This window comes from Corvus cornix, chromosome 2, assembly GCF_000738735.6.
Source record: "Corvus cornix cornix isolate S_Up_H32 chromosome 2, ASM73873v5, whole genome shotgun sequence".
NCBI lineage: Eukaryota > Metazoa > Chordata > Aves > Passeriformes > Corvidae > Corvus > Corvus cornix.
In genome coordinates, this window is record NC_046333.1 from 100,536,023 (window position 1) to 100,560,338 (window position 24,316).

At 40.2% G+C, this 24,316-nt stretch overlaps 2 protein-coding genes across 4 annotated transcripts; one reads left to right on the plus strand and one right to left on the minus strand.

Annotated features, from left to right (window-relative positions):
* Nucleotides 1-844: 844 nt before the first annotated feature.
* On the minus strand, nucleotides 845-8,129 carry PSMG2 (proteasome assembly chaperone 2). The gene is made up of 7 exons (XM_010396280.4): nucleotides 8,000-8,129; nucleotides 6,161-6,332; nucleotides 5,340-5,398; nucleotides 4,404-4,522; nucleotides 2,893-3,066; nucleotides 1,570-1,690; nucleotides 845-1,203 (listed from the first exon to the last, which is right to left on the minus strand). Exons 1-7 carry the CDS (start codon nucleotides 8,066-8,068, stop codon nucleotides 1,111-1,113), a joined length of 807 nt encoding a protein of 268 aa, XP_010394582.2. The 5' UTR covers nucleotides 8,069-8,129; the 3' UTR covers nucleotides 845-1,110.
* A 60-nt stretch (nucleotides 8,130-8,189) lies between these two features.
* CEP76 (centrosomal protein 76) lies at nucleotides 8,190-22,386 on the plus strand. Of its 3 annotated transcripts, none has more exons than XM_019284000.3 (13): nucleotides 8,242-8,330; nucleotides 8,490-8,603; nucleotides 9,666-9,821; nucleotides 10,147-10,228; nucleotides 10,599-10,823; nucleotides 11,338-11,523; nucleotides 13,272-13,369; nucleotides 14,042-14,170; nucleotides 16,601-16,792; nucleotides 18,748-18,914; nucleotides 19,782-20,115; nucleotides 21,353-21,570; nucleotides 22,035-22,386. In XM_019284000.3, exons 3-13 carry the CDS (start codon nucleotides 9,666-9,668, stop codon nucleotides 22,171-22,173), a joined length of 1,926 nt encoding a protein of 641 aa, XP_019139545.3. In that variant the 5' UTR covers nucleotides 8,242-8,330; nucleotides 8,490-8,603; the 3' UTR covers nucleotides 22,174-22,386. The 3 variants fall into 3 exon arrangements, with proteins under 3 accessions (XP_010394583.3, XP_019139545.3, XP_019139546.3); XM_019284001.3 differs by having other exon boundaries at nucleotides 8,490-8,562; XM_010396281.4 differs by lacking the exon at nucleotides 8,490-8,603 and having other exon boundaries at nucleotides 8,190-8,330.
* Nucleotides 22,387-24,316: the final 1,930 nt, after the last annotated feature.

Here is a 24,316-nt window from a genome sequence, read left to right on the forward strand (position 1 = left end):
GAACATGTGAACTGTCCATCACGTAACTGCTGTCTCAGACTAAAGCTGTAAAATACACAGATACCAGACTGCCTGATACCAGGCAAGGTTCCCTAATTATTTTACAGAGCACTGTATTCATGTTCAGTCTAAGGCAGCTTATTGACCTAGAAGCTTTAGTTTCAGCATCTTAGCAGCTTCTGGAAATGAACAGAAGCCTGGAAAAAGCTCAGGGGTAACCTAATTGTGGCCTCCCAGTTCCCAGAGGGAGCCTACTAGAGAGCTGGAGAGGGACTTTTTACAAAGGCATGTAGTGACAGGATAAAGGGAAATGGCTTCAAACTGAGAGCAAGCTTAGGTTGAGAATTGGGGAGAAATTTTTTACTGTGAGGGTGGTGAGGCACAGGCTCAGGTTGCCCAGAAAAGTTGTGGATGCCTCATCCCTGGAAGTGTTTAAGACCAGTTTGGCTGGGGCTCTGAGCAACCTGTTCCAGTGGAAGGTGTCCCTGCCTACAGCAGTGGGATTGGAACTAGAGGATCTTCAGGATCCCTTCCAACCCAAACCATTCTATGTAGACAGAAAAGACAGAACAGGCTGTTACACTGCTTGCAATCTCCCCAGTTGAAGCTACCACAACAGCACTGGGAAAAGAATGCAAAACCAGATCACTTCTGACCTTCACTTAACTCACTAGGAAGTTTTGAAAAAAAAGATCCACAGGTGACATGGCAGAGGAGGTAAGCATGGCATTAGGAACTTTTTTCTTCCAAGAAAATCCATGCCTGCATATCACTCTCAGTTCTCAGCTGCATTAAGAAGGAGCACCATAAGCTCGTCCATGGCAGTAACACTTAACCAGGGAAAAAGATTTCTTAAAAAATATTTTATTAGAAAAAACTTCCAACCAAAGTTACTCAATAAACAACTGTACAAAACATATTTCCTTTGGTGAGTTTGCAAAAGTTATCTTAATTTCTTTAGCTACTCACATACACAAAAGGAATTTTTCTTAAATAAAGCATTTATGTAGACACCAAAGCAAGCTGCTGCTCCTTGGCAATTACTGTGTAATCACTACCTCAAGGGACATCTGCGACCGCACGCGTGACTCACAGCGAGTTCAGAGCTGATCAGAAGAGGGCAGGTGGGAGACCACTGCCAAAAAGCAAGCGCCAAGAACTCGGTATCTTCCACTGTGAAGAAGCATCTGTGGAATTGTTGCTCTGCAACAAACCCAGAATAATTAAGTTTTAAGTAGTAAATACGTAAGTCTGGAACGGGTATTAAAATAATGGGCAGTAGTACAAGTGTCAGTGTCACGGTGGGTTGCTTTAGAGAAGGGCACTGGAAGAGAGAATTCAATCAAACCTTTACACAATTTTTGCCCACACCTGTCAAACAAAAGAACTGGTGTTCAGATTTGTTTTTTCAGGTGGGGAAAATCCCAGTGAGATTTAAATCAAAATATGTATTTAATTTTGCATATTCTTGATGACCAAGAGCCAAAATGAACCCATCTGGACTGAAGAAAAATGAAAATAATGGATATAAAATATGGAGGCAAGAAATTTAGATCAAACATTACTTACTTCAGTTTTAATTAGCTGGAGCCATTCATTAAGATAGTTAACAAGAACAAATGCATCAGGGATGTTGTCTCCTTCTGAGCAAAATTTCAGAAGAACTGCCATTTGGATTCCCTTTGAACAGCTGCAACAAAAATGAGCAAGCATTTGTACTTCATTTTGAGATCCACAATTATATTTATGTATAAAGAGCAGCAACAATATGCATGTATCTGGTGAAAAGCAAAAACCAAAAAGGAAAAATATATGGAGATACTTTTTTTTTTTTTTCCCCTCTCCAGATTTCCTTGATCACATTTTCACACTTCATGCTCTTTTTCTTAGTCTTGAATTTTTTCTTTACTTTGCAAGGCAGGTATCCTACATCTTGCAAGAGTACTCAGGCCTCTTTTATGTACTTGGTTAGCATTTTTGTGCTGGTGAGGCATTTTTCACATCCTTTGGTACAATCACTCCTTCTCTTTCTGTGTATTTGAAACCAGCAGTTTTGCAGGCTGCATGTCACTACTTTACTTGGAATATTCTCATTTTTTCATTTAGATATTAAGATTGTTATTTTAATTTTTTTTTCCCCAAGTCCTGGCAGGTCTTTTCTTTTGCAATTATATATTGTTTCCATACTGAAGTCAGTATAAAGGTAAGCATGGCATTAGGAACTTTGCTGCTGTTGAATGCAACAGTGTGGACAGGTGTCAAAAGTAACAGTTAAAAAATAAAAGTCAGTTTTACACCTGATCCAACACATCTTTTGCAGAACTACACAGTTGTGCTATAAATGAGTATTAGTATCCAAAATTTAAAAACTCAGGCATGCTTTCAGCACAACTTCTGATACACACACCTTTTAACAAAACCCCCACATCTAATTTTTTTGCTAGCCCTGAAATCTTAACTCATTCTTAGTGCTCAGAATTGTTTGTGGGTTTTTGTTTTTTTTTTTATAACTTGATGTTGGAACCATTTGCCTCAGGAAACAGTTTTAGTTAAAGTAGCACAGGTACAGGAATCCTACTATTTACAGATCATGGTTTGCATAATATCAGATTCCAGGTTGATCATGATCATAACTGTAAAGGCTTTATTACTTTCCTGTAGCCCATTCCCTTATATTTTTATTTTATTCTAACTTTATGACACAGAATTCTCTACTTCTCTTCCTCTTAATTATGGGTCTGACCTGAAAGAAGTTCTATTCCTATAAAGCCCTGTTCTGTAAAAAGAAGGACTTTTCTTTTCCTATAACATAGCAGTTTATAAGACAATTTTACCCAAGTACTAAAAACGTGACTTCTGATATCTTTCTGTGCTTCTCTTTAGGCAACTCACCTCTCAGTGAACAACAGTTTTGTGATGCCTCCTCCAGGTATATGCAGAACTTTGTCTGTGTCACTTACTCCAGGGTAAGCTGCTACTTTTTCCATTTCTTTCCAGTTCAACTCCTGCATGCGGCCCCCAACTGCTTTCTCCAGATCAGGTGTGAGCAGGTAGCGCAGTGGTGTCCTAGAAACAAGTCAAGGATGCCTTCAGTCTGCCAAGGACAGACACTACCCCAGCTACCACTTGTGGCAGACAGAAGGTGCAAGCACTGAGGACCTCACATCTGCCATGAAGAATTGCTCTGACATTCTCTCCCTCTTCAGGTCGAAGTTAGAAAGTAAGTCTGTGGCCTCAGAACTGTACAAACTACTCAGCTTTCTGCTACAAATAGAATGTAGGTACCCGACTTTTAAGGGCTCAAATAACAGACAAGTGCTAAATACATAAGCACATAAATAGGGGAACTGCTTATAGTTGTTAAAATAATTTACAAATAAAACATGTTTTTTCTTCCTTCAGATAGGAGGTGATTAATTCACAATCTGTTAGGGTCAACTTGGACTTCACCAGGATACACTATTTTTAATAAGCTTACACTACTAATACATTCAGATTTCAGTCAAGTTAAAAGTATTTTCTGAATGCACTACCCTCCCTCTTTGGTAAATCTGCTATAAGGGAGTTGTTCTGTGGGGCTGAGGGAGCTGGGGGGGCTTTAAATTACCACAACTTATGACTCAGACCTCATCAAATAACCATCAGTCCCTCTCATTTCATTCCATGTTAGCTGGCCATCCTGAAATTGTATGGATCTACCACTACATCAGGAACGTGCATAGATCTAAACCTCCTTTGTGGCCCTACACATTTATAGAGCCTGAGCATAACAACTGCAGAAATACTGGTTTTATTTGCAGAAATACAGATTTTATTTGTTTTTCATTAAATCACCAGTTATGATGCCCTTCAATCAGCAAGAAATGCTTGGTTTTTAAATGGGTAATATTAGTAAAAATACATTGCAGTTGCAACCTTGCAGCTGCCTCCTGACAAATAATAACTGATAACTTCCTATTAAAAAAACAAAAAGGAATGACAACTTACTGTATTAAAGAAAACCTTCCACAAACAGAATGATGAAGAAGAGGTAGGAAAGGAACCAATATTGTAATCAACTGTTAAAAAAGTAATCTGTGACCTGTATGTCAGCAGTTAATCCCTGACATTGCTTGCAGCCACACGTTAAAACCGAGGCTCTGTTGCCTGGCAGTGCAGGCCAAGTGCAATTTGCTTACAGCTTTTCATTTGATCAGAACTTTTGACAGTAGTAACCCAGAAAATTCAGAGATTAATCCTGTATAACATGATGTTTTAATAGTATACTAAGCATTTTATGACCTATGTACACATGCAAGCAAAAGCACCCTGTGAGAAGTACTAAGTACATGGAAGTAGAGGGAAGTATGTCAGCCAAAAAACCCCAGAAACATCATTTAGGTCTTTTAGGGACACAAACATACCCCAGAAGCTGCTCATCGTCGCGCTGGTACGCGTGGCTGCTGGACAGAAGGACAACCCTGGCACAGTTGCTGCTCTTCACCCAAGAAAGCAGGGTTTCACAGAATGGCCTGTACTTGTTCTTTACGCAAAGACACAGACAAAAAGTGAAAAATTTAATGGGTCCTTAACAATACTAGGTGTTACATAGTATATTTAGCAGTGATGTAAGTTAATTGTTCATATCCACTTAGTCTTCAGCCCCAGATAGATTTTTAAAAAGCAGAGAACTGCCCTGGTTGTTTACTTAATCAAAACTACACATAGAATTATAAGAATTAGCATTAAGACCATGTCAACAACAACAGTACCACCTGCTTTGTGTGCCATTAATACCAAAGGAAAAAACTTCAGAGCAAGATGGGATGGCAGGATTACACAGTATTTTTCCACAGGTTGAACTGCTAAAATACTGCACCACAAAATTTTTTTCTGGCATGGCATTCTGCTTACTTTAAATTACAGCCACTGTCCAGTAATACTAAATTCTTCATTTTTACATAATGAATGCAGTTTAAATGGATATAGCATACTACAGAAATAATTGGTATGACACACAAAAAAACCAAAGCTATTACAAAGAACACAGAAAAAAATAAATGTAAGGGAAAAAAATAAACAGACATAACCCAGACCATTTTGTATTTTCATGACTCTTAATAACTAAGGAGATAATTTACACTAAAATCTACCAACACAGGCAGCTGTTGTGGAGCTTGGAAAAACAAAAGCAAAACCTCAACCCTCAATGAATGCAGAAATCACTAAAACTGTGCCAATTGCAGAAGGTGTTACAGCATGAAGTAGAAAAATAATTTTGCCAGGCCACTTAAAACTATTTGCCAGCAGAACTGTTCAAACCAAACAGTGAAGTAAGAACAATCAATGAACATACATACCTTTATAAAAGGTGATCTGATCTGCAGTACTACAAGTTTCTTTGAAGGTAAGGAGTACACTATAAGAAGAAATCATTAAGTCTTGTTAAGAAGAAACTGAGAAAGAGATCTGGGTTTAAATATATGAAGCATTATCCCATTTACGAACTTCAGGATAGTAAACCCTTCAGCTATCAATTCTTACAGGAAAGCCTGACAACATCCACTGTGTTAACAACACATATTTCTGTGCATTGTATTTTCATCAGACCTAATTTCAATTGTACTAAATTCAAAGGATTGAATTATGAAAGATATATGAAGATTTGCCTCCTGTAATGATTCAGATAATCTCTGCAAAGATTGAGAGATTATTCCGAGATTTCTGTGATTTAAGAGGGTAAAAAAAAAATTAAATGCAAACATCAGTGTAGGGAAAGAAACTAAGCATTTGTAGGGGGAGTGCGAGAAAGGCAAAGGTATGTAGGAAGGAAGAAGAGTGGTTAAGTATCCTTCTAAATCAGAAACTCAACTTGTATTCCAATAATTTATTTTAAGTATGTGCACCCTTGATATTGCTTTGGATTAACACCGCAGAGAGTTTTGCAATATGGCTGAAATCCAACATTTCTTACTGGTTCTAAATGTCAAATTAGGTTTCCAAAATAACAACAGGAACAGTTTCCTCTGTGAAGTGTAAATACGTTCCTGTTTGTAGGTTTCTGCAGTTGTTATTACTGACCTTAATTTAAGCACATCAGCAAAATTTAACAACAAAAAAAGTAAATGTGATGTTCTTGCATCTTATGCCCCTCAAAATACCTTCAGCATTCAATACCCACCTTCAGCGTTTATACTCAGCTCCGTTGAGTTTTCTTCTGCTGTTGCATATGGGTTATTTCCAACCATTGGCACCAGGCAATCGGTGTAGAAGTAACCAACTTTAGTCATGTCAAGTGTGGAAATCACCAGATCTATTGCCAGCTGACCAACATTTCCCACGGACACTGCTGGCTGAAGTAACAGAATGTGCTAAATTACAGGGTGCTTTATGGATGGCATAAGGTGCTCTTCAAATACCGAAAGCTTAAATTCCTTAAAATCTGGTCAAACATGACTTCTAAAAGTGGCTGCTCATCCTCTGGCAAAGATAACCATTTCTTACCAGAAGAATTGGTAAATACAGAATTTGGTCCCTGTTCCACAAAAACATCCTGGCCACTTCTGTGAATAATCCTGTCTCACTGTAAACTGAAAGAAAACCTTGGAAATCCACCTCCTCCCCCTCATTTCTGGATTGAGAGTAGATAAAAGCCACTCAAAAAACTGATGTGAGACTGGCAAACCTCACATGATGCCCAAAGAGAACGCTGGTATTACATATTAAGCCTCTAAATCTCAGACTGACCCACAGACAAGAGTAGGTTGTTTTTCATTTTTTTAAGGATGAAAATGATAAGGGTGCTCCTGAATTCATTTCATAGGAATTGCTGTGGGTTGTCGTCAATCGGGGCAGATAATGACCTAATAGACTGACCTAATATAATGGCACGGAAAGGGAAAGTCAAGAGTCTGTATCCTTCCAAAGAAACTGTTACAGGAAGACAACAATAAAACATTCGGTTGCTTTCCTCTAATTTAGAATCAAATCTACGAATTGCTGCTGCTGCCCATTGCGGACAGAGACCGGATCTGTGGCTGACACAAAGTGAAGGAGGTCGCGGCTGTACTGAGTGGCCCCACGCCCTGGCTGGTAGCCAGCTCCCCGCCGGTGCCACGCGAGGAGCACGGCAGTGATGTGTTTCCTGCTGCTTGTCAGCTGACCGGGAATTACTTCCTGCGCAGCCTGCACAGTCATCCCGGGCTGTGCAGCCCTGCCAGGGAAGCGATGGGGTTCCCTGCAGCTAACCCAGCAAAAGGGGAGAAATCACGGGGTTTGCCCCGCCGCAGCCTGCGCTGGAGCTCTCGTCCCACACTGACATCGCCACCTCGGGCACATGACCTGACACTGATGTCACACCATGTGTGAAGGCGATAAAAACACTCCCTAAAACAATCCTAACCGAGATTTAAATATAGCAGAAATTGTTGGTTTTTTGGTTTGTGGTTTTTTTTGTTGTTGTTGTTGTTGTTGTTGTTTTGTTTGTTTTACATTGGAAACATTTATATATCGCATCTAAATGAAAAAACCCCCAAGCCTTTATTGCAGTGGCAACCCACGGGTGCTGCAAGTCTTGTAAATGCACATAGGGCGCATTAATTTTTAGAGCAACAGCATATAACTATAGCTCTAAAACAGCATATAGCTATTGCTCTAAAATAACATATAGCTATTGCAGCTCGGCGCGGATCATTTTGACAGGGGCAAACCCCGGGTTCTGAGGAGGGAGAAGCTGACAGAAACAGAGAAAACCGCGCTAAGCTCTGCTGCAGACAGAGCCCTCCAAACCCCCTTTTCCTCAGAAGAACACCCCACAGATTCCACACACACCGCCTCGGCTTATCCCGCGGCCAAGCACCCAGGGACGAGCCTCGGGCAGGGCAGGGAGAGACACCAGAGCCCCCCGTGTCCCGTCCCACAGGAGCGGAGCGGAGCGGAGCCCTCAGCACAGGGGCCCGGGGCAGCGACCCCTCAAACCCACCGATGGCGGGGAGAAGGGGGAAGCAGGAGCGTGACTCACCATGAGCAGAGTGAAGCCTTTAAAGTCGGGGGCGGCGGAGCCCCCGCCGCGGTCGCACGGAATGAACATGCCGCCGGGAAGGGAGGAGGGAAGGAGGCAGTGAAGAAAGGAAGGAAGGAAGGAAGGAAATAAGGAGGGAGGGAAGGAGGGAGGGAAGGAAGGAAGCAGGGCGGGGACGCCGTGCCCACGTGCTGCCGCCAGAGGGCGGTGGCGGCGCTGCCCGCGCTCGCTGGGCGGCAGTTGGGGCTTGTTCCCTGCCGGCTCCGCCATGTCGCTGCCGCCGGAGAAAGCCTCGGAGCTGAAGCAGATCATCCACCAGCAGCTGCTCAAGGTGGGACTGGCGCTGCGGCCCGGCGCCGGAGAGACTCCCCCTGGCCCTCGGAGGGCTGTGCCGGCTCCCGTGCCGGTGCCACCCCGCCGCGGGTGGCGGTGGCGGCAGCGCCCGCTGAGGCGCGCCCCGTTTTGTTTTCCCCAACTTGGGTCGCTGCAGGTGGTTCCCAGGCGCCGTTCTGTCGTGTCCTTGTCGCTTTTTGAGCGAGGGTCTTGAACTGACGGGGAAATAGGTACGGAGGCTGTAACTCCGGTATCTCTTGTTAGTGCAGTGGTGAGTATTCCCACCTGTCACACAGGAGAACGGGGTTCTTGGAGCGAGTCCAGAGGAGGCCACCAAGATGATTAGAGGAAGGGAGCACCTCTGCTACGAGGAAAGGCTGTCAGAACTGGGATTGTGCAGCCCATTGTTCACTGGAAAAGTGAAGGCTCAGTGGAGACTTCACAGCAGCCTTCCAGTACCTGAAGGGAGCCTGTAAGAAAGATGGAGAGAGACTTTTTACCAGAGCGTGTAGTGACAGAACAAGGGGGGATGGATCAAAACTGAAAGAAAGCAGGTTTAGATTAGATATTAGGAAGAATTTTTCACTGTGATGGGTGCTGAGGCACTGGAACAGGTTGCCCAGAGAAGTTGTGGATGCCCCATCCCTGGAATTGTTCAAGACCAGGCTGGGTGGGGCTCTGAGTAACCGTGTCTGGTGGAAGGTGTCCCTGCCCGTGGCCGGGGGCTTGGAATGAGATGATATTTAAGGTATTTTCCAACCCAGGCCATTCTGTGATTCTATTTCAGGTCCCGGTGGCTGTGTCCTTAACATCCTTCCAGTGTGAGAGTCAGCTCTATAAATCCATTTGCTTTTACAGCTCAGATGATGGGCAGACATTCTCAGACTTCCCTTTGAACTTAAGAAAAGCTTGCAAGGAAGATCTGCTACTTTTATACCTTACCTACAAGTATATAAAAGTGTATTTTTTCCCTTAAAAGATAAGAAACTATGTATTAAGGTTGAATTTTGAGGGAGACAAGAAATTGGAAGAGTAACCATTTTGTAACTGATGGATTTGCAAACCTTTTTGTAAGGAGGGAAGTTCAAGATGGGTTGCTGTTGAAGAGCAGTGAAAATGCTCAAGTTTAATGGGCTTGCAATTTTTTTTACTGGGAGAGCTGCTTTTGTAAGATAGTGGCTCATTTGATTAGTTCTGAAAGGATCCATATTTTGGTGTAGTTATTTCTGTGTTCCTTGGAAAACACCCTTAACCTTACAGACTTACCTGTCAAGTCATACCTGCTGCCACACAGAGAGCTGGTGTTTGTAACATATAATGAATTTTCTTTCAGATGGATGTCCATGGGAGGATACGAGAAGTTCTTGCTGAGACTATACGAGAAGAGCTGGCGCCTGAGCATCAGCAGTTGTCCACGGAAGATCTGATAAAAGCCCTAAGACAGCGAGGAATCATTGATGAGGTTATGAAAGAACTTAAATTTGTAACTGTAAGTAGCTTTTGAAGAGTGAAAGTGTTTTTGCTTATTCCTCAAAACAGCACGTGGTGTTTTGACAAAGTGAAAATATGCTGGTTCTGGAGGTTTGTAAGGGCGTTACTGATCTGTGACATTAAAGGAGCAGAGAAGATTAATGCATGTGCTGAAATTGGTTTGGTGATAATACCACACTGAAAATATTTGTTCAGTTTTAGAAGGGAGCATACCTAAGGAATGGGATTCATATGAAATGGAGGATTCTTTTATTTTTGGAAGACTATGGTAAGAGCACTGTTGCATCCCTTGACTCCTTAAAAAGTCTTAATTGTAATTCCAGGATGTGAATGAAAAGGAGAGGACTTCGGCTTCAAAACCATCAACACATTTTGTTGACAGAGAACCACCAGTTTTGAAAAAAAGTATGTTTCTTTTTATTTAAATGTTTGAATCAGAGTTTTGAAACAAATTTGAAGTCTATGATTTTTGCATTCTGAATTAGTAATCCAGTATGAACTGGCATAAAGGTGGATGTTTCCTCTGCTTATCCACAGGGAGTAAACTCATGTAAGCAGCAGCAATCAGTGTTGCATTAAACATGATTTATTATTATTATTTCATTTATTCTACACTAAGATACCTTCCATATATTTAAAAATCACTTTCTCCTAAGCACTTGTTTCAGAGAAGTTTCTTTTTTTGCTAGTCTCCTGATAGTTAGCTGATATATAACAAATTAAGTTTTCTAAGATCTGTTTGTAGTCTCTTCATTTTTATTGCTACGCTTTGCAGCTAACATTGACCCAACACGGAGGTATCTTTACCTTCAGGTTTTGGGTGGAAAAGCTTTTCTGGAACATCTTCAGGAACCAGAGCCTCTGCCTGGGCAAATCTGTTCTACCTTCACTCTGTGTTTACATTTTCGAAACCAGCGTTTCCGTTCCAAACCTGTACCCTGTGCCTGTGAGCCAGATTTTCAGGATGGTTTTCTACTTGAAATACACAAGGACAGCCTAGGTAAGGAGTATTGTGGTTTTAAAGCTGATGCTCTTGGGATTTTTTCTGACCTAAGAATTATTGTGAAATATGTGTGATATTATTTAGTGGATTTCTTTCCTGTTTCTTGTGATGTTTTCCTAAGGAAACTGATTACTGTGTTGGATTATGCCACTTGTAGATCTTTCTCTGCTCTTGTTTCTTTTCCTTCTTTTTCACTCTAAAATAACTTGAAATTGACCAACTTTATCCATTCTTAAATGTTAATTCCATTTTAATTTTTTTGTGTATCTGAACTGGTTGCATTGCAGTACTCAACTACAAAAATCTTTTTATCTTCTCTGTAAATTAACTGTAATCTTTCTGTAGCTCTGTCCTAAACTGAGTTTAGGGACCATTACTTACGCTTCTACACTCAAGATTTTTCTTTATACACATTGCATACATTGCATTTTGTTGCATACTTTCTTTCAATTCTGAGGAGAACTTGGGATGATAATATTCTTGCTGTCTTATTTTGGTTTAATAATGGCAGGTGACGGAAGTAAGATGGTGGATGCAACCACTATGTTATCTATATGTGACCCAGTGCATATAGTTCTGATCAAAACAGACACATTTGGTGAGACCACACTGGTAGCATCCTATTTCTTGGAGTGGAGGTCTGTCTTGGCTGCAGAGAACGGCATAACAAACGTTGCTGTGGAACTCCTGGGTGTAGGTAAGGATAAACAATAAGTATGTGATAATGACTTAAAATATTTGGTACTGTGCTTTCTTACAAGCTTAAAGCAGTATTTTAGATCTAGTTCACTTTTTATTCAATTCAGAAGTAACTGTAAAGTGTCCTTAGAAAATGCCTTGAAAACCTAATGGTCAGATTTTTCTGTTACCAAGCTGCTAAAAATCAGTATTCCAGATCCCATGTAATAATGGTCCTCATGTCTGGGAATTCCCACTATTGATTATCTGCAAAATCTGGATAAGTTTTTAGAAACAAACCAACCAAACAAAAATCCAGTAGTTCGTCTCCAGGAGTATATCTGATCAGTGCAATGAGGAGTAAAATTCAGCTTGTGTGTCTTTCATAGCAAACTAACAACTGCTGGAGAAAGGGATCTCTGTTCTGCTCCCATTTATCCCAGTAGCTGGAAGCATGTTTTCTGAATTGCTTGGTTTAGGTGCTTAGCAGTTAGTACACATGTGTATTTTTGTATATCACTTGTCCCCAGTCCTCTTCTCAGGAGTTCCAACCTAAGTTTTTAGGATATTATGATTTAATGAGTAAAGACTAGATCTCTCATGACTTCCTACAAGACTTTTTACAAGACCATGTAATGACAGGACAAGAGGGGATGGATTCAAACTGAATGAGAGTAGATTTAGATTAGATATTAGGATGAAATTCTTTCCTGTGAGGGTGGTGAGGCACTGGAACAGGTTGCCCAAAGGAGCTGTGGATGCCACATCCCAAGAAGCGTTCAAAGCCAGGTTGGATGGAACTCTGAGCAACGCGATTTAGTGGAAGGTGTCCCTGCTCGTGGCAGGGGGATTGGAACTAGGCAATCTCTAAGATCCCATCCAACCCAGGCATTCTGATTTTAATTTTCTATAACGACTTGGAAATGCATAGCAAATGAGTTTAGTTCTTGGATGGGTGATGGAACAAGTTAAATTTAATTCTCATTAGCTTTTTTCCAAGTAATAAAGTATCAATCCAATGAATCCAGTGCTTTATCTCCTCTTAAAAATCTTGTCATTGTACAAAATGCATCAAGAACATCAAAGGATGCTGCCATCTCAGATAAATAGATAAACTATTATGCACGGCTCCCATTGCTTGTATTACTTATGGTCCCATCTGTGATCTGTTTTGTAATTCTTATTGTTGTTGCCTAATGCTTAAAATTAGGCATTTTTAAGCATTAGGCAACAACATTAAGTTGGGAGGGGGTTGTTGTTTGTTTGGTTGTTGTTTTGGGGAGTTTTTTAAAGTTGATTAATGTCTGTACGACAGCCAGGGTCCTTCATAATAAACTCTGTCTTGGGGAAGATGAACTTCACTTACTTCCAACTATTTAAATTTGAGTTACTTGTGTAATCAGTAGGAGTAGGCACATTTACAGTGTGTGATTCTCTGACTTGATTTTACATTTCTATTCTAGACATTTCTAGAATACCATTCATCTCACATGTCCCAGTACTGGCTACAAATAGGGCCTTGGATAATTGTCTTGGATCTAGACACCTGTGCTCTTTTTTTGTCATATTATGCTTTCTTACAGCCTCATTTGAGTTTGAAATTTAAATAAAGATTCTTACTTTGCTGATGTTTAAAGAAGTTTTGTTACTTTTTGTGATTATATATAAGGCTAACATACATATTTTAATAATTTGCCCCTGCCTGGCTAAAATAATCCAAGCCAACTGAATATGAGAGAACTGATGAAAATTTATTTTGTTTCAAAGGTACCGAGTCTAAGGTTTCTGTTGGTGTTTTAAACATCAGACTGGAAATGTATCCACAGCTTAATAAGACACTTTCTTCAGAAATAACTAGTACTCAAGTAAGTAATTTCTGGGAGGGCTAACTTATTCTTTTGTTGGCGGGGGAGGAAGCTTAGTATAGAATTGTACATGTAGAAGTCTGTGGGGTTTTTGAATGTTTGATACTTCTTTTTTTTTTATTATTATTAAATTTAAATGTAATTACCTTTTTAAAATGACTTTGTCTATACTGAACGTTACTCAAAATACTGCTTTCTTAGTTTTTTCTAATTACTTGTATCAGAACCCCTGAAGAAAAAAGAAAGATGCAATACACCTAATTTTCTTCAGGTAGTATATATGTTTCCTTGCTCTTTCCCATGAGAAACAGTAATTTCAAGTCAGCTATTCTGCTTGGAAAGTCAGTAAATGTTGGCCTGAAGGTACATGCAGATTAAAATCTTCTGCACATTAAAATCTGAGCAATCCTTCTATGTAGAAATGCATTACTTAAAATAACAGTTCTTCGGTCAAGCCTAATATATGAACCTACAAACAAGAAATACAACTTGAGGTTTTTCTTAATTGGATTTCCATTTAAAAATATTAAGGATTTGCATGACACACTTAAAATATTAAGCTTTATTTTACATATGCCAGGATGTGGTGTTAATGTACTTACTGATTATGGGGTTTTTCCTCCTGTTTGGAATTAGTATGTGTAGAATTGGTTTTGTTTTTCTTACCTACAGTTCACTTTGGAACGTCAGAAAACAGCAGAAAAAGAACGTTTATTTCTTGTGTATGCCAAACAGTGGTGGAGAGAATATCTGCAGATCAGGCCTACCCACAACACAAGGCTGGTAAAGATCTTTGCACAGGTTTGTAAATTTTACAAATAGATCAATCCTTTCTTTATGTTATCTTTTTATTTTATTTTGAACTTCATGTTTATGCAGAGTCTGTACAGAGTTATGATGTGGTTATGTTCAGGTCAGGGATAAATGTGGTGTATCATGCAAAAGAATTAAATTTGTAAAGATTGAATTTCTGTTTGTCTATTGAAGCTTAATAGCATGATGCAGACAGGAGGGTTGCTCCAACTGCCTCTAGTGTATGAACTGAAAAAGTCTGTTTGGTCTTTTCCTTGAATACTCACAAGTGGCAGACTTAGGTGATCTGTACCAACTATTGCTAATAATTTTGTACCAGATAAAACAGTTACAAGAAATGGACTTCCTAGATCTGTTAGAACAGATCCACACAGTATTTAAACTCCGTGTGGTCTGCAATGCAATCTGGTTAATGTCACACAACAGCTACAGTCATAATTTCAGGAGTCTGATAAATTACTGTGTCAGTTGCTCCTCAGTAACTGTTCCTCAGTAAAAGGAATGGTATGATCCTTGCATTTTTCATGCTATGAATTTACCCTGCATAGTAGCAATTTTCCTACCACAGTCACTTCTTATCTCAAAGTAGTGTCCTGAAACAATCTGTGCCTCCTCTTCGGTGAGGCAACAACTTCCCTTCTGGCTGTGCCCTGAGTGTGCAGGAGTGATGTGAACTTCCAAATCCCAACCAACAGCTGAGTCCCCACCCAGTCACTCTCCCACTCCACCCCAGTGGGATGGGGGCAAGACTAAAAAGGGCAAAAGCAAGGAAAAGTTCATGGGTTGAGATAAAGATGGTTTAATAAATGGAGGAAAGAAAGAAAGGAAGAATGGGAAAACAGAGATGCAAAGACAGTCATGCACCACCTTCCAGAGCAGACAGATGCCCAGTTAGTCTCCAAGCAGGGGCAAGTTTAGAAAAACTCTGTTCCCCACTGGTTTTATTGCTGAGCATGACACTATATGGCGAGGAATATCCCTTTGGTCAAAGCAGGTCAGCTGTCCTGGCTGCGTCCCCTTCCAGCTTTTTGTCCACGCTGAACCTACAGCTGTGCGGTGGCAGAATGAGAAGCAGAGAAGGCCTTGATACTGTACATGCCCTGCTCAGCAGCAGCTAAAACACTGGTGTGTTCCCAGCACTGTTTTGGTCACAAATCTAAAACACAGCACCACGAGGGCTGCTGTGAACAAAACAAACTCCCTTCCAAACAGACCCAGTACAAAGGCTTAAGGGTTTCAGGGCAGGGTATAAAGAGAAACAAGTCTATAATTAAATAGAATAGGAACTAGGCTCCTGCTACCTCAGTACCTATAGAGAGCTTTTTATGAGTCTCCCATGGGCCATAGCAAATCTTAGTAAAACTTTCTGGGAACAGAAATGAGTTTATTCGATTAGTTTGATAATTTAGTTACCATCCGGTTTCCGGTGAGTAATGCAGAAACAGGCATTATATATACGAGCCTATATTAAAAAATAAGTCCTGCCTGTAGGGTTTTTTTTATTGCTTTCGAGCTGTGAAATAGTTTTCAACAGGATTCCAGTCAGCTTCAAATAAATGCTGCTTTTTTTCCACCAGCTTGCTGGAAAAGCATGACAAGACCATAACAGGGACAATATGTAACTACAGTAAAAATAAGAGACCATAATTTCCTGAAGCTGCAGAGATTTAAAAGGCTTTGATCCCTTTTAAAATATATGAACGCAAAAGTACCAATTTAGCCCGGTGAGGAACAGAAGAGCTCTGTGCTTCTTGAAATAGTTTTAATAGGTGATAATCATAGCATTTGCCTGCAGCATGTAATAAAACAGACCTTTTTTTTAGGTCATCTTATTTTTTCATTTTTCCAAGAACTTGGAAATTCTTAGTATTATTGCTTAAATTTAGATAGATCTGGTTACTTCATTTTGAGTAATTTTTGTTGCTTGCTGTTATGAAAAGAGGTAGAGTATTCAAATTCAGAAACAAATAGACGCCTTTTAAAACTCTAGAATCAGTCGCTATGTGTTTAATAGTTTGGGGGGGAGATTTTTTGGGTTTGTTGTGGAATTTGGTGTAAGATTTGTTCTGGCTTGTTTTTATGCTTGATGACAATGTGGAAATTGATAGTGGGTAGAACATGAACAGTTCCTCACCCATTTAAGAAAATTAATTTCAGCCTGTGCTGTTCCTGGTGTTCAAACATTTAGTCCAGAATGCCCTGTAAGTGACAGAGCCAGAATAAAATCTAACTGTGATGTCTCTAAATGAGTTGTCTTAATGGCCTTGTGTCCTAATTCTGGGGGTATTTTTATGTCTTACTGTTTTTGAGTGATACTTATTCCAGGGAGGATACATCCCATAGGAAAAAAGTCTAAGTTAATCTTAACATTTTGCGACGCTTGTGTGGCTGGCAAATAACCACATTTGACGTGTCCAGGATGAAAATGGCGTGAACCGCCCGGTGTGTTCCTACGTGAGACCTCTGCGGGCGGGGCGGCTGCTGGACACGCCGCGGCAGGCAGCGCGCTTCGTCAGCGTCCTGGGCCACGAGAGAGCCCCGGTCATCGGCGGGGGCAGCGGCAAACAGGAGCAGTGGTGCACCCTCCTCGCCTTCTTGTGCAGGAACAAGGTGCGTGACAGTGCCCCTTGTGTGGCACTGCTGAACAGGTGCCCTGTTCTAACCGAAATCAGGAATTTAAAGCAGGATGCGAATACATGGATTAAAGTCAGCTTTGGAAGATTCTGTTACAGTCATGTGTTTGAGGTGTTTTTAAAGAGAAACAGATGCTAAATAGTAGACAAGAAGGCTATAGAGCAAACTTCCTTTACTGCTGTAGTTGGGGTCCATTCCTCAATGTATCTCTTTGACACTGAATTTGCTTTTCTTCTGTTGCATTTCTACGAACACATTATCATCCAATGAATCCCTGCTGCTGTGCAGGACACTAATTTGGACTAATCCAGGAATAGTAGGAAAAGTCTCTTTTGTCTCTTGTCTCTTTTGTTGTTTTGGTGTTTTAGTTTGTTTGGGTTTTTTTAGTTTCTTTTTCTTTTTTTAATAGATGGCCTAAAATATACTGACAATCTTTATGTTTCATTTTTGCAAGATAGGGATTTTCTTTTAAAGTTTCAGCCTAGATCTTGGTGGTCTGACATTTGTATCATATGACTATAATAAGGGAAATAAATTGTAACTCTTCTGGGTTATAGCTCTTCTGTTGTATGAGTAAAAGTAACAGTGATCACTTCTGATACCTCTTTGGAGTGGTCAATGCTTTTCATTGCCACGGAGATACTTCTGCCTTCAAAAATAATGTCACTGTTACGTTTGCATTTAAAAGATGTGTTCATGGCAGCAGGAGCTGTATTCCATATTTTAGACCTGCCTTCAAGACCACACAGAACAGGCATTGGCTGTTGTCTCTGAATAATCTTATAATGCATAGGTGCCGTGTAAAGGCAGCTCTGGCTACCCACTGGCTTTCAGATGGACATGGCATAGGGACTTTGAGGACCACTGTGTTTGGAGGCACAGAGAAAGGTGTTCCTTCAAGGCAGAAGTGGGAAGCTGTATGGAAAAGAACTGAATTTAGTCCCTGAGACACCAGCTGGATCGTTATTACTTTTCTTGTGGAAAGTGGTATGGCATTATTAAAATAACACACGTTCACTGCAGATCTGTTTGAACCTACTTTTCTGCGTGTTTCCCTTTGATGCTACGGTAGGGGAAGCTTGTGTTGTCTTGATACATCCAAGAACTCTGAATTTTACATTTTCAACATTCTGAATAGTTATTTGACTAAAGAGCCTTACTATTCTGCTTCTGAATGCTGTACTTTGTGTTATGAAGCCTTCATTGTGTGAGCGATTTTTGTTCTTACTTTACAGCTAACATTTGCAAAGAGCTCAAGAGACAAAGGATATTATACTTTGTGTTAGGAAATTGTTTTCTGTGAATTATCAGTGGTAATAATATGTTTATGAGATAAATGTTTTTCTGACTGAAGAAGAAAGCAGCTGCGCATGGTTCCCAGCTGGTTTACAGTTAGGTCTGTGGGGGACCTGGTTTTATCTTTGTCTAACTGTCTGAACTGAGACAGCACATTCGAGGAAGTGAAATACCAGTAGAATTAGATTTTATTAAATGATAAAATTTTCCTAACTGTGTGAAAATACTGTGTAATTTCTAGTCTTGCCTCAGGTATTCACCTTATATATATTTTTACATTTAGTTGGAACATTGTTTTTGTTGTCACAGGTCAATAGATTCTGGTTTTGGGTTACTTGAAGGTATCTTTATAACCGTAAGAAATGTTTCCTGATATTAATTGTACATTATACTTGAACAAACAATATCAACAATCTGTCATTAAAACATGCATTTTTAACTGATTTATTCTATTACAGAAAACTAAAACTTGTCTAGTTTAAATGGTAAAATCCTGGCTTTTGGTACATGCTTTAGATAAATAGGAGAGTAACATGACTTGTTAAATGGTGATTTGAGAAATAACACTATTTTCTTTCTTTAAGGTTTTTTCCATGCCTAATACTCATAACAGCTTATTAATATTTGCTGTCTAGGGTGACTGTGAAGACCATGCTAACCTTCTGTGCAGCCTTCTTCTTGGGTTTGGATTGGAAGCTTTTGTGTGTGTTGGAACAAAAGCAAAAGGAGTCCCCCACACTTGGGTAATGACTTGTGGATCTGATGGAACAATTACTTTTTGGGAGAGCTTGACAGGACATAGGTGAGTAAAAAGAATATAAGAAAACAACAATGTATATTGAGGTTTGTGTAGGATATTTTTGCTGTTGTGGTTTTTTTTTAATCTTTACACCTTGTCGTGTAATCCAGGTGATGTTTGTCTTTGAATCTTTTTTCTGTCTACTGCTTTTGCTTGGAAAATAACTGCTTCAGCGTGAGGGGAAGTGTCTCATCAGTTTGTAATATATCAGTGTCTTTAATACTGTATAGTGACTGTTTTGTGTCTTATGGCAGCTGATTGCCATCAATGCTATCATTGCCATCACTTGTAAAGGAGATGAAATCTGACACGATTATTTAGGAACTCATATTTTTTTCTTGGTTTCATCAGTGGAATCAGTGTTGCATTACTTTTTTCTCCCCTGCAGAAATCTCTTTAAGTTCTCCGAGATTTTCTCTTGCTTGAGTCATTTAAGAAGGGCACATGTAATTGTTTGGTGTACTAAAGCTTCTGGAACATGTTCTTTCCAGTGTTCAAAACAAGTAATTCTGTTTTGCCACTATTTGTGTATCCTGTGATTAGCATTTGCAGGTGTATTTCTCCAAATGTGATGAATAACAGGGAAACTGTATGAGCATGTTCTTATAGTTGCAAAATTTAAGTGCTTGAATAATCAGCTAATTTTTCTAGATCTAAAGACTAAAAATTATGTTTTACTTGGTTGTATATTATGCCTCCAAAGCATGTACAGTTATGTTTCTGTAAACGAATGCCATTTTGGGGGGAAAAATTGATGACAAACTTGGCTTGTATTTTTAAAGGTAAAATGGCTAAATCTGTCCCATCTAAATATTTTTACCTTGCCTTGAAATAAGCTGTATTAGTAAGAAATTGAATCTTTTTGACTAGGTACATCCACAGACCTATCAACCCTGATGACCCTCCCCTAGTTGAACAACCCAAGCCACTGTATCCATATCGCACGATAGGTTGTATCTTCAACCATCAAAAGTTTTTTGGAAATTGTCAGCCCTCTGATGCTGTGGAGGTGTGTGTGTTTGACCTGCATAATGAATCTAAATGGAAACCCATGAGTGGAGAAGCAATAAAATCTGTATGTCCTCCGGGAGCAACGTCTTCAGTTCCCCCTTTTCCTCCTCTGTGTGCTTCTACAATAGATGCTGCTGTAACAAGCAATGAGACAGAAGTGCAGCTGAGGGTACTGGTCTCTGAACACAGAAAGGTGAGAAAGATTGGCAGTGATCTGTCTTAGTAATAGAGGTTCATATGTTAATTCTATGCTTGTTTTGGATAGCCATCTGTTAGTTCACACATTTGTATCTTCGCACTGTGTTTTCCATCAGCTTTTGCAGAAATGTGGTATGTGAAAAGTGAAATAACTGAAAGAAATGTTTGAGAAGACTGTAAGGAGCTGGTTTAGACATCATACTTATTATTTGCAGTGGTGATCTGCAGCCTCACGTGTGGGCTCTTCCCCCCACCCTGCCTTTGCCCCTTGTTCTAGGTCTGTGATCTTCAGCTTACTGGCATCTGCAGACCACCCATGAGTGGTCTGTTAAAGCGCCAGGAACATCAAATCTGGCTATTAGTGGGCTTTGCCAATCCAGCACAAATGTTCCTGGTCCCTAGATAAAAGCAGGCTTTCAGCTTTCGTGATCTGACTCCGACTGCTTTACAAAATCAGAGATACTTTCAGAAGTTAGTTTTGTTCTTTACCAGGATTTTTACAAGGCATAATGTGCCAGAAATTATACTTCCTGTGCTGGATATGAAAGCAATGATATTTTAAGACCCTCTTAGCTTATGTCTGTTTTTAATGAGATTTTTTGATTGTTTCTGTTTTTATCTCTCCACACGATGCTCAACCTGTAGAGTGGCAAAGTAATTCTCGGAGTATGAGTCTCATGCAGTGTTGAATGCATACATGGTAGATTTTTCTACTTCTTTGTGTTTGGGATGGTAGCAGGAAAGCATATGTACGTGGTGGGAAGATGGACGATAGAAAGAAGGTGCCTTTGTGTTTTGGGGAGCTGTTGTGCATCATTTTTTCAGAAAGGGTTTTCCATGAGACATTTGAAAAAATGTCAGGTGAATCTTAGTTGATCCTTTCCATATTTTTGCTGTGTATTTGTGCATATCTTCTTATAGTTCATGCAGAGGTACTGTAGCTCAAACATCTGGTTTCAACACTGCTGGTCTTACGTCTAAGTCTAATAGTTTAACTTCATTCCTTGATAAACGTTTGATGCTTGTGGTGTTGCTTGCCTCTGGTGGTGGTGTTTGCTTCTCCCAGTTGGCGTGAGTCAATATACAAATCTCACTCTTCTTCATGGGTTCGCTGCCATTAACTATCAATATAAAGATTCTTGGATTTATTTGGATCTATGCAGTAGGCAAGTTTAGGCATATCCTGATGTACCTTCTGCACAGTTGTCATTGTTCTGTGGCTTGCCTCCCAGGATCTTGGCCTTTCTACTGTTTGGGATGATCAGCTCTCCTACCTGTTGTCACCAGCATTAGCAGCTTATGAGCTTGAACGTACAACAGGTGTCTCTGCAGGAAATGAAGAGTTTCAGGATGCCGTAAGGAGAGCGGTACCTGATGGTCACACCTTCAAAGGCTTTCCCATCCATTTTGTGCACAGAAATGCCAGGAGAGCATTTGCCACATGTCTTCGGTAAGTCTAAATGTAAAGATACAGGTATACGTTAAAAGTAAATGGTAATCCTTAACTACTAATTGCAACTCATCTTTTTAATAGTGAATTTTAAAGAAAATTAATTTCCTTAGGCTAGAACTGGAGGAAGAGTTGTGTGGTATATGTAATGGGTCATGGGGTACAGAGCTTTTAGGTTACATTGGTGATTCAGTGGTGATAGACTTATTGTGGATTAAATTGAAGAACGAAGAGTTAATTTAATTTCTCTGCACTTGTTAAAAGTGATCAGCGGTTGTGTCATTTTCCTCCAAGGCAACAGCCCTTGCACTATAGAAAAATATTATTATTTGTAATGACAGACACATGATATTCATTGTTACTTAAATGCTAGTCACATGTGAAAAAAATTGCACTATGTACTTAAAAGTTTTAACAATATTTTAGGATTGTCTGTTACTCCTCTGTTTCTTTTTGTTGTATAGGTCTCCTTTTTGTGAAGAAATAATCTGTTGTAGGGGGGACCAAGTGCGACTTGCAGTTCGTGTACGAGTGTTTACATATCCTGAATCTGCATGTGCTGTTTGGATCATGTTTGCTTGTAAATACCGCTCTGTCCTTTGAAAAAAACCCCCAAATTATTCATACTTTTTTAGAGCTGCAAAGTAATGTATGTGGGTATAAAATGATTCAATTAAAAACTAATATAGTATTTGATATAAATGCCACTGGTTTTGAACACCACAGTGTGTGTATTGAAGGGGATTGTGTACACAGTAATGATTGTATTTATAAAGAGAATCTATTCTTTGTAATAAAATGTACTTTTAATATTTATAGGAATGTGGGTCAAGTTACTAAAATGTGTGCAAAAAATACTGGCTTGATTTTTGCAGTTCTGAATTGGTGTAAGAGTTTGTTTGGAAGTAGGTCTGCTTTGCCTCTGCAGGGTAAGAGACTCTGTTCTACCTCTCCTTTCCCTATAGTGTGTACAGGGTGTACTTTGTGAGTGACTGAGATCCAGAAATGCTGATGTTTAAGCATGTGTCCTTTGCACAACAAAATTTATTTCTGCCTCTCATGGATCTAGCAGTAGCTTCTACATTCAGCTTCTGAGAACAGTTCAGTCAGATAAAGGTAATCTGGTTAATCTCTGAATTTAATAATATATGGATTTATTTTTTAAATATATATTAAGCCTTGGGTACCTGAAGATCTATGAATGTAATCATTTATGGATTTATTTTTTAACATATATATTAAGACTTGGATACCTGAAGATTTGAATAGCTATGATGCGTTAGATAAAGTAGTTTAACCTGATGCCTTTTTCCTCATGTTAGCTTAAGAAGGTTCTGAGGTAGAAGTTGTAGCCAGGCCATTTTGCTTGACAACCATTCATGATTTTGTCTAATTCTGACAATCAGATCTGTTCTTAATTACCTGGCTCTGGTTTTGTCTGTCTTAAATCTGTAGGTGGTGATTTTGCTGAGTATCTTTAAGTCTTCATGCTTTGCAAAAGGCAAACAGTTGGGCTTACTGAACTTCTCCATACCAAACCTCTCAGGTTTTTCCCCATGTGGACTCCAGGCATCTCTTCTTGAGGTTGGAAAATCTGAAACTATTTGGTTTCTTCTGTAGAAGCCATTCTGTGTCAGTGATAGCCCATGACCACCTCCTTTGGCTCTACTTTTAAGAAAGAGGCAACTCTTTCTGCTGGTGCTGGAGCAAAAAAATTACCTTATCCTAGAGAAGCTTGGAACACATTCAGCTGGAGTGAATGTTGGCATTTTGCATGTACATTTAATCAGCAGTGTGGCAGTGTGACACCATTTTTGTCCTTTTTTTTTTTTTTTAGAAGTGTTAAATGCTTCCTACGGCAGCACTGAGGTTTTTTAAATTTAGGACTCTAATTAGTACATTATGTGCTTGCTGGCCCTGCTGCTAACTTTACAAGTCTGGTTTTGTGTTATCTTTCTTTTGATACCTGAAAGATCAAAATGTATTCATTTAGCTATTACACAGCATACAGGATGCTGATGAAAGCTTCACAAGTACACTTTCTCCCCCAATTTAATTGTATCTAAATGTAGCTTGAAAGGCTGGATCATATTGCATGGTGAATATCGCCAAATTTAACAGCGTTATTTAAGTACCAGTTGCGTCTTATATGCGCCGCTGTATGTTACACAAGAGGAAAGAGGAAAACAGCAGCGGCGTTCAGTACAGCTGGAAGTGAAAGGGGAGAGGGGAGCTGGAAGTGGAATGGGAGAGAGGAGCCGGCGGGTTGGGGCCGGCGCCGGGGGCAGTACCGCTCCTGTACGGCAGGGGGCACTCCCAGCGCTGTCCCTCACACCTTCCCGGGTCCCCGTGGAGCCGGTGCGAACCGGAGATTTTTCGTTTCCTTTAACATGTGAGGGGTAGAACACTAAAGAGAGAAACGCCGCGTGTTCGGTGTGAGCTCCAGGTTGTGTAGTCTGATGTTTTTCTGCGAGAAAGTGCTCGTTTGCCTGGGGCGAAGCTGGCATGCAGGGCCGTGCCCTTCTGGTGCCCAGGTGTGTTCAGGGGCAGGGATGTCAAGTTCCCAGCTGCTTGGAAGACGATTCCCCTGTTGTTCCCTTTCCAGTTTGGGCTGGTTCAACTCTGCTAGCCTCTCTGTGTACCCTGGACGCTTCCAGCTTGCTGCTGCTGAGGATGGAACTTTCCCGGAGGAAGCGTTTGCTTTGTGAGGGCAGAGCCTGGAATTCAAAGCCACTCGCCCTCCTGC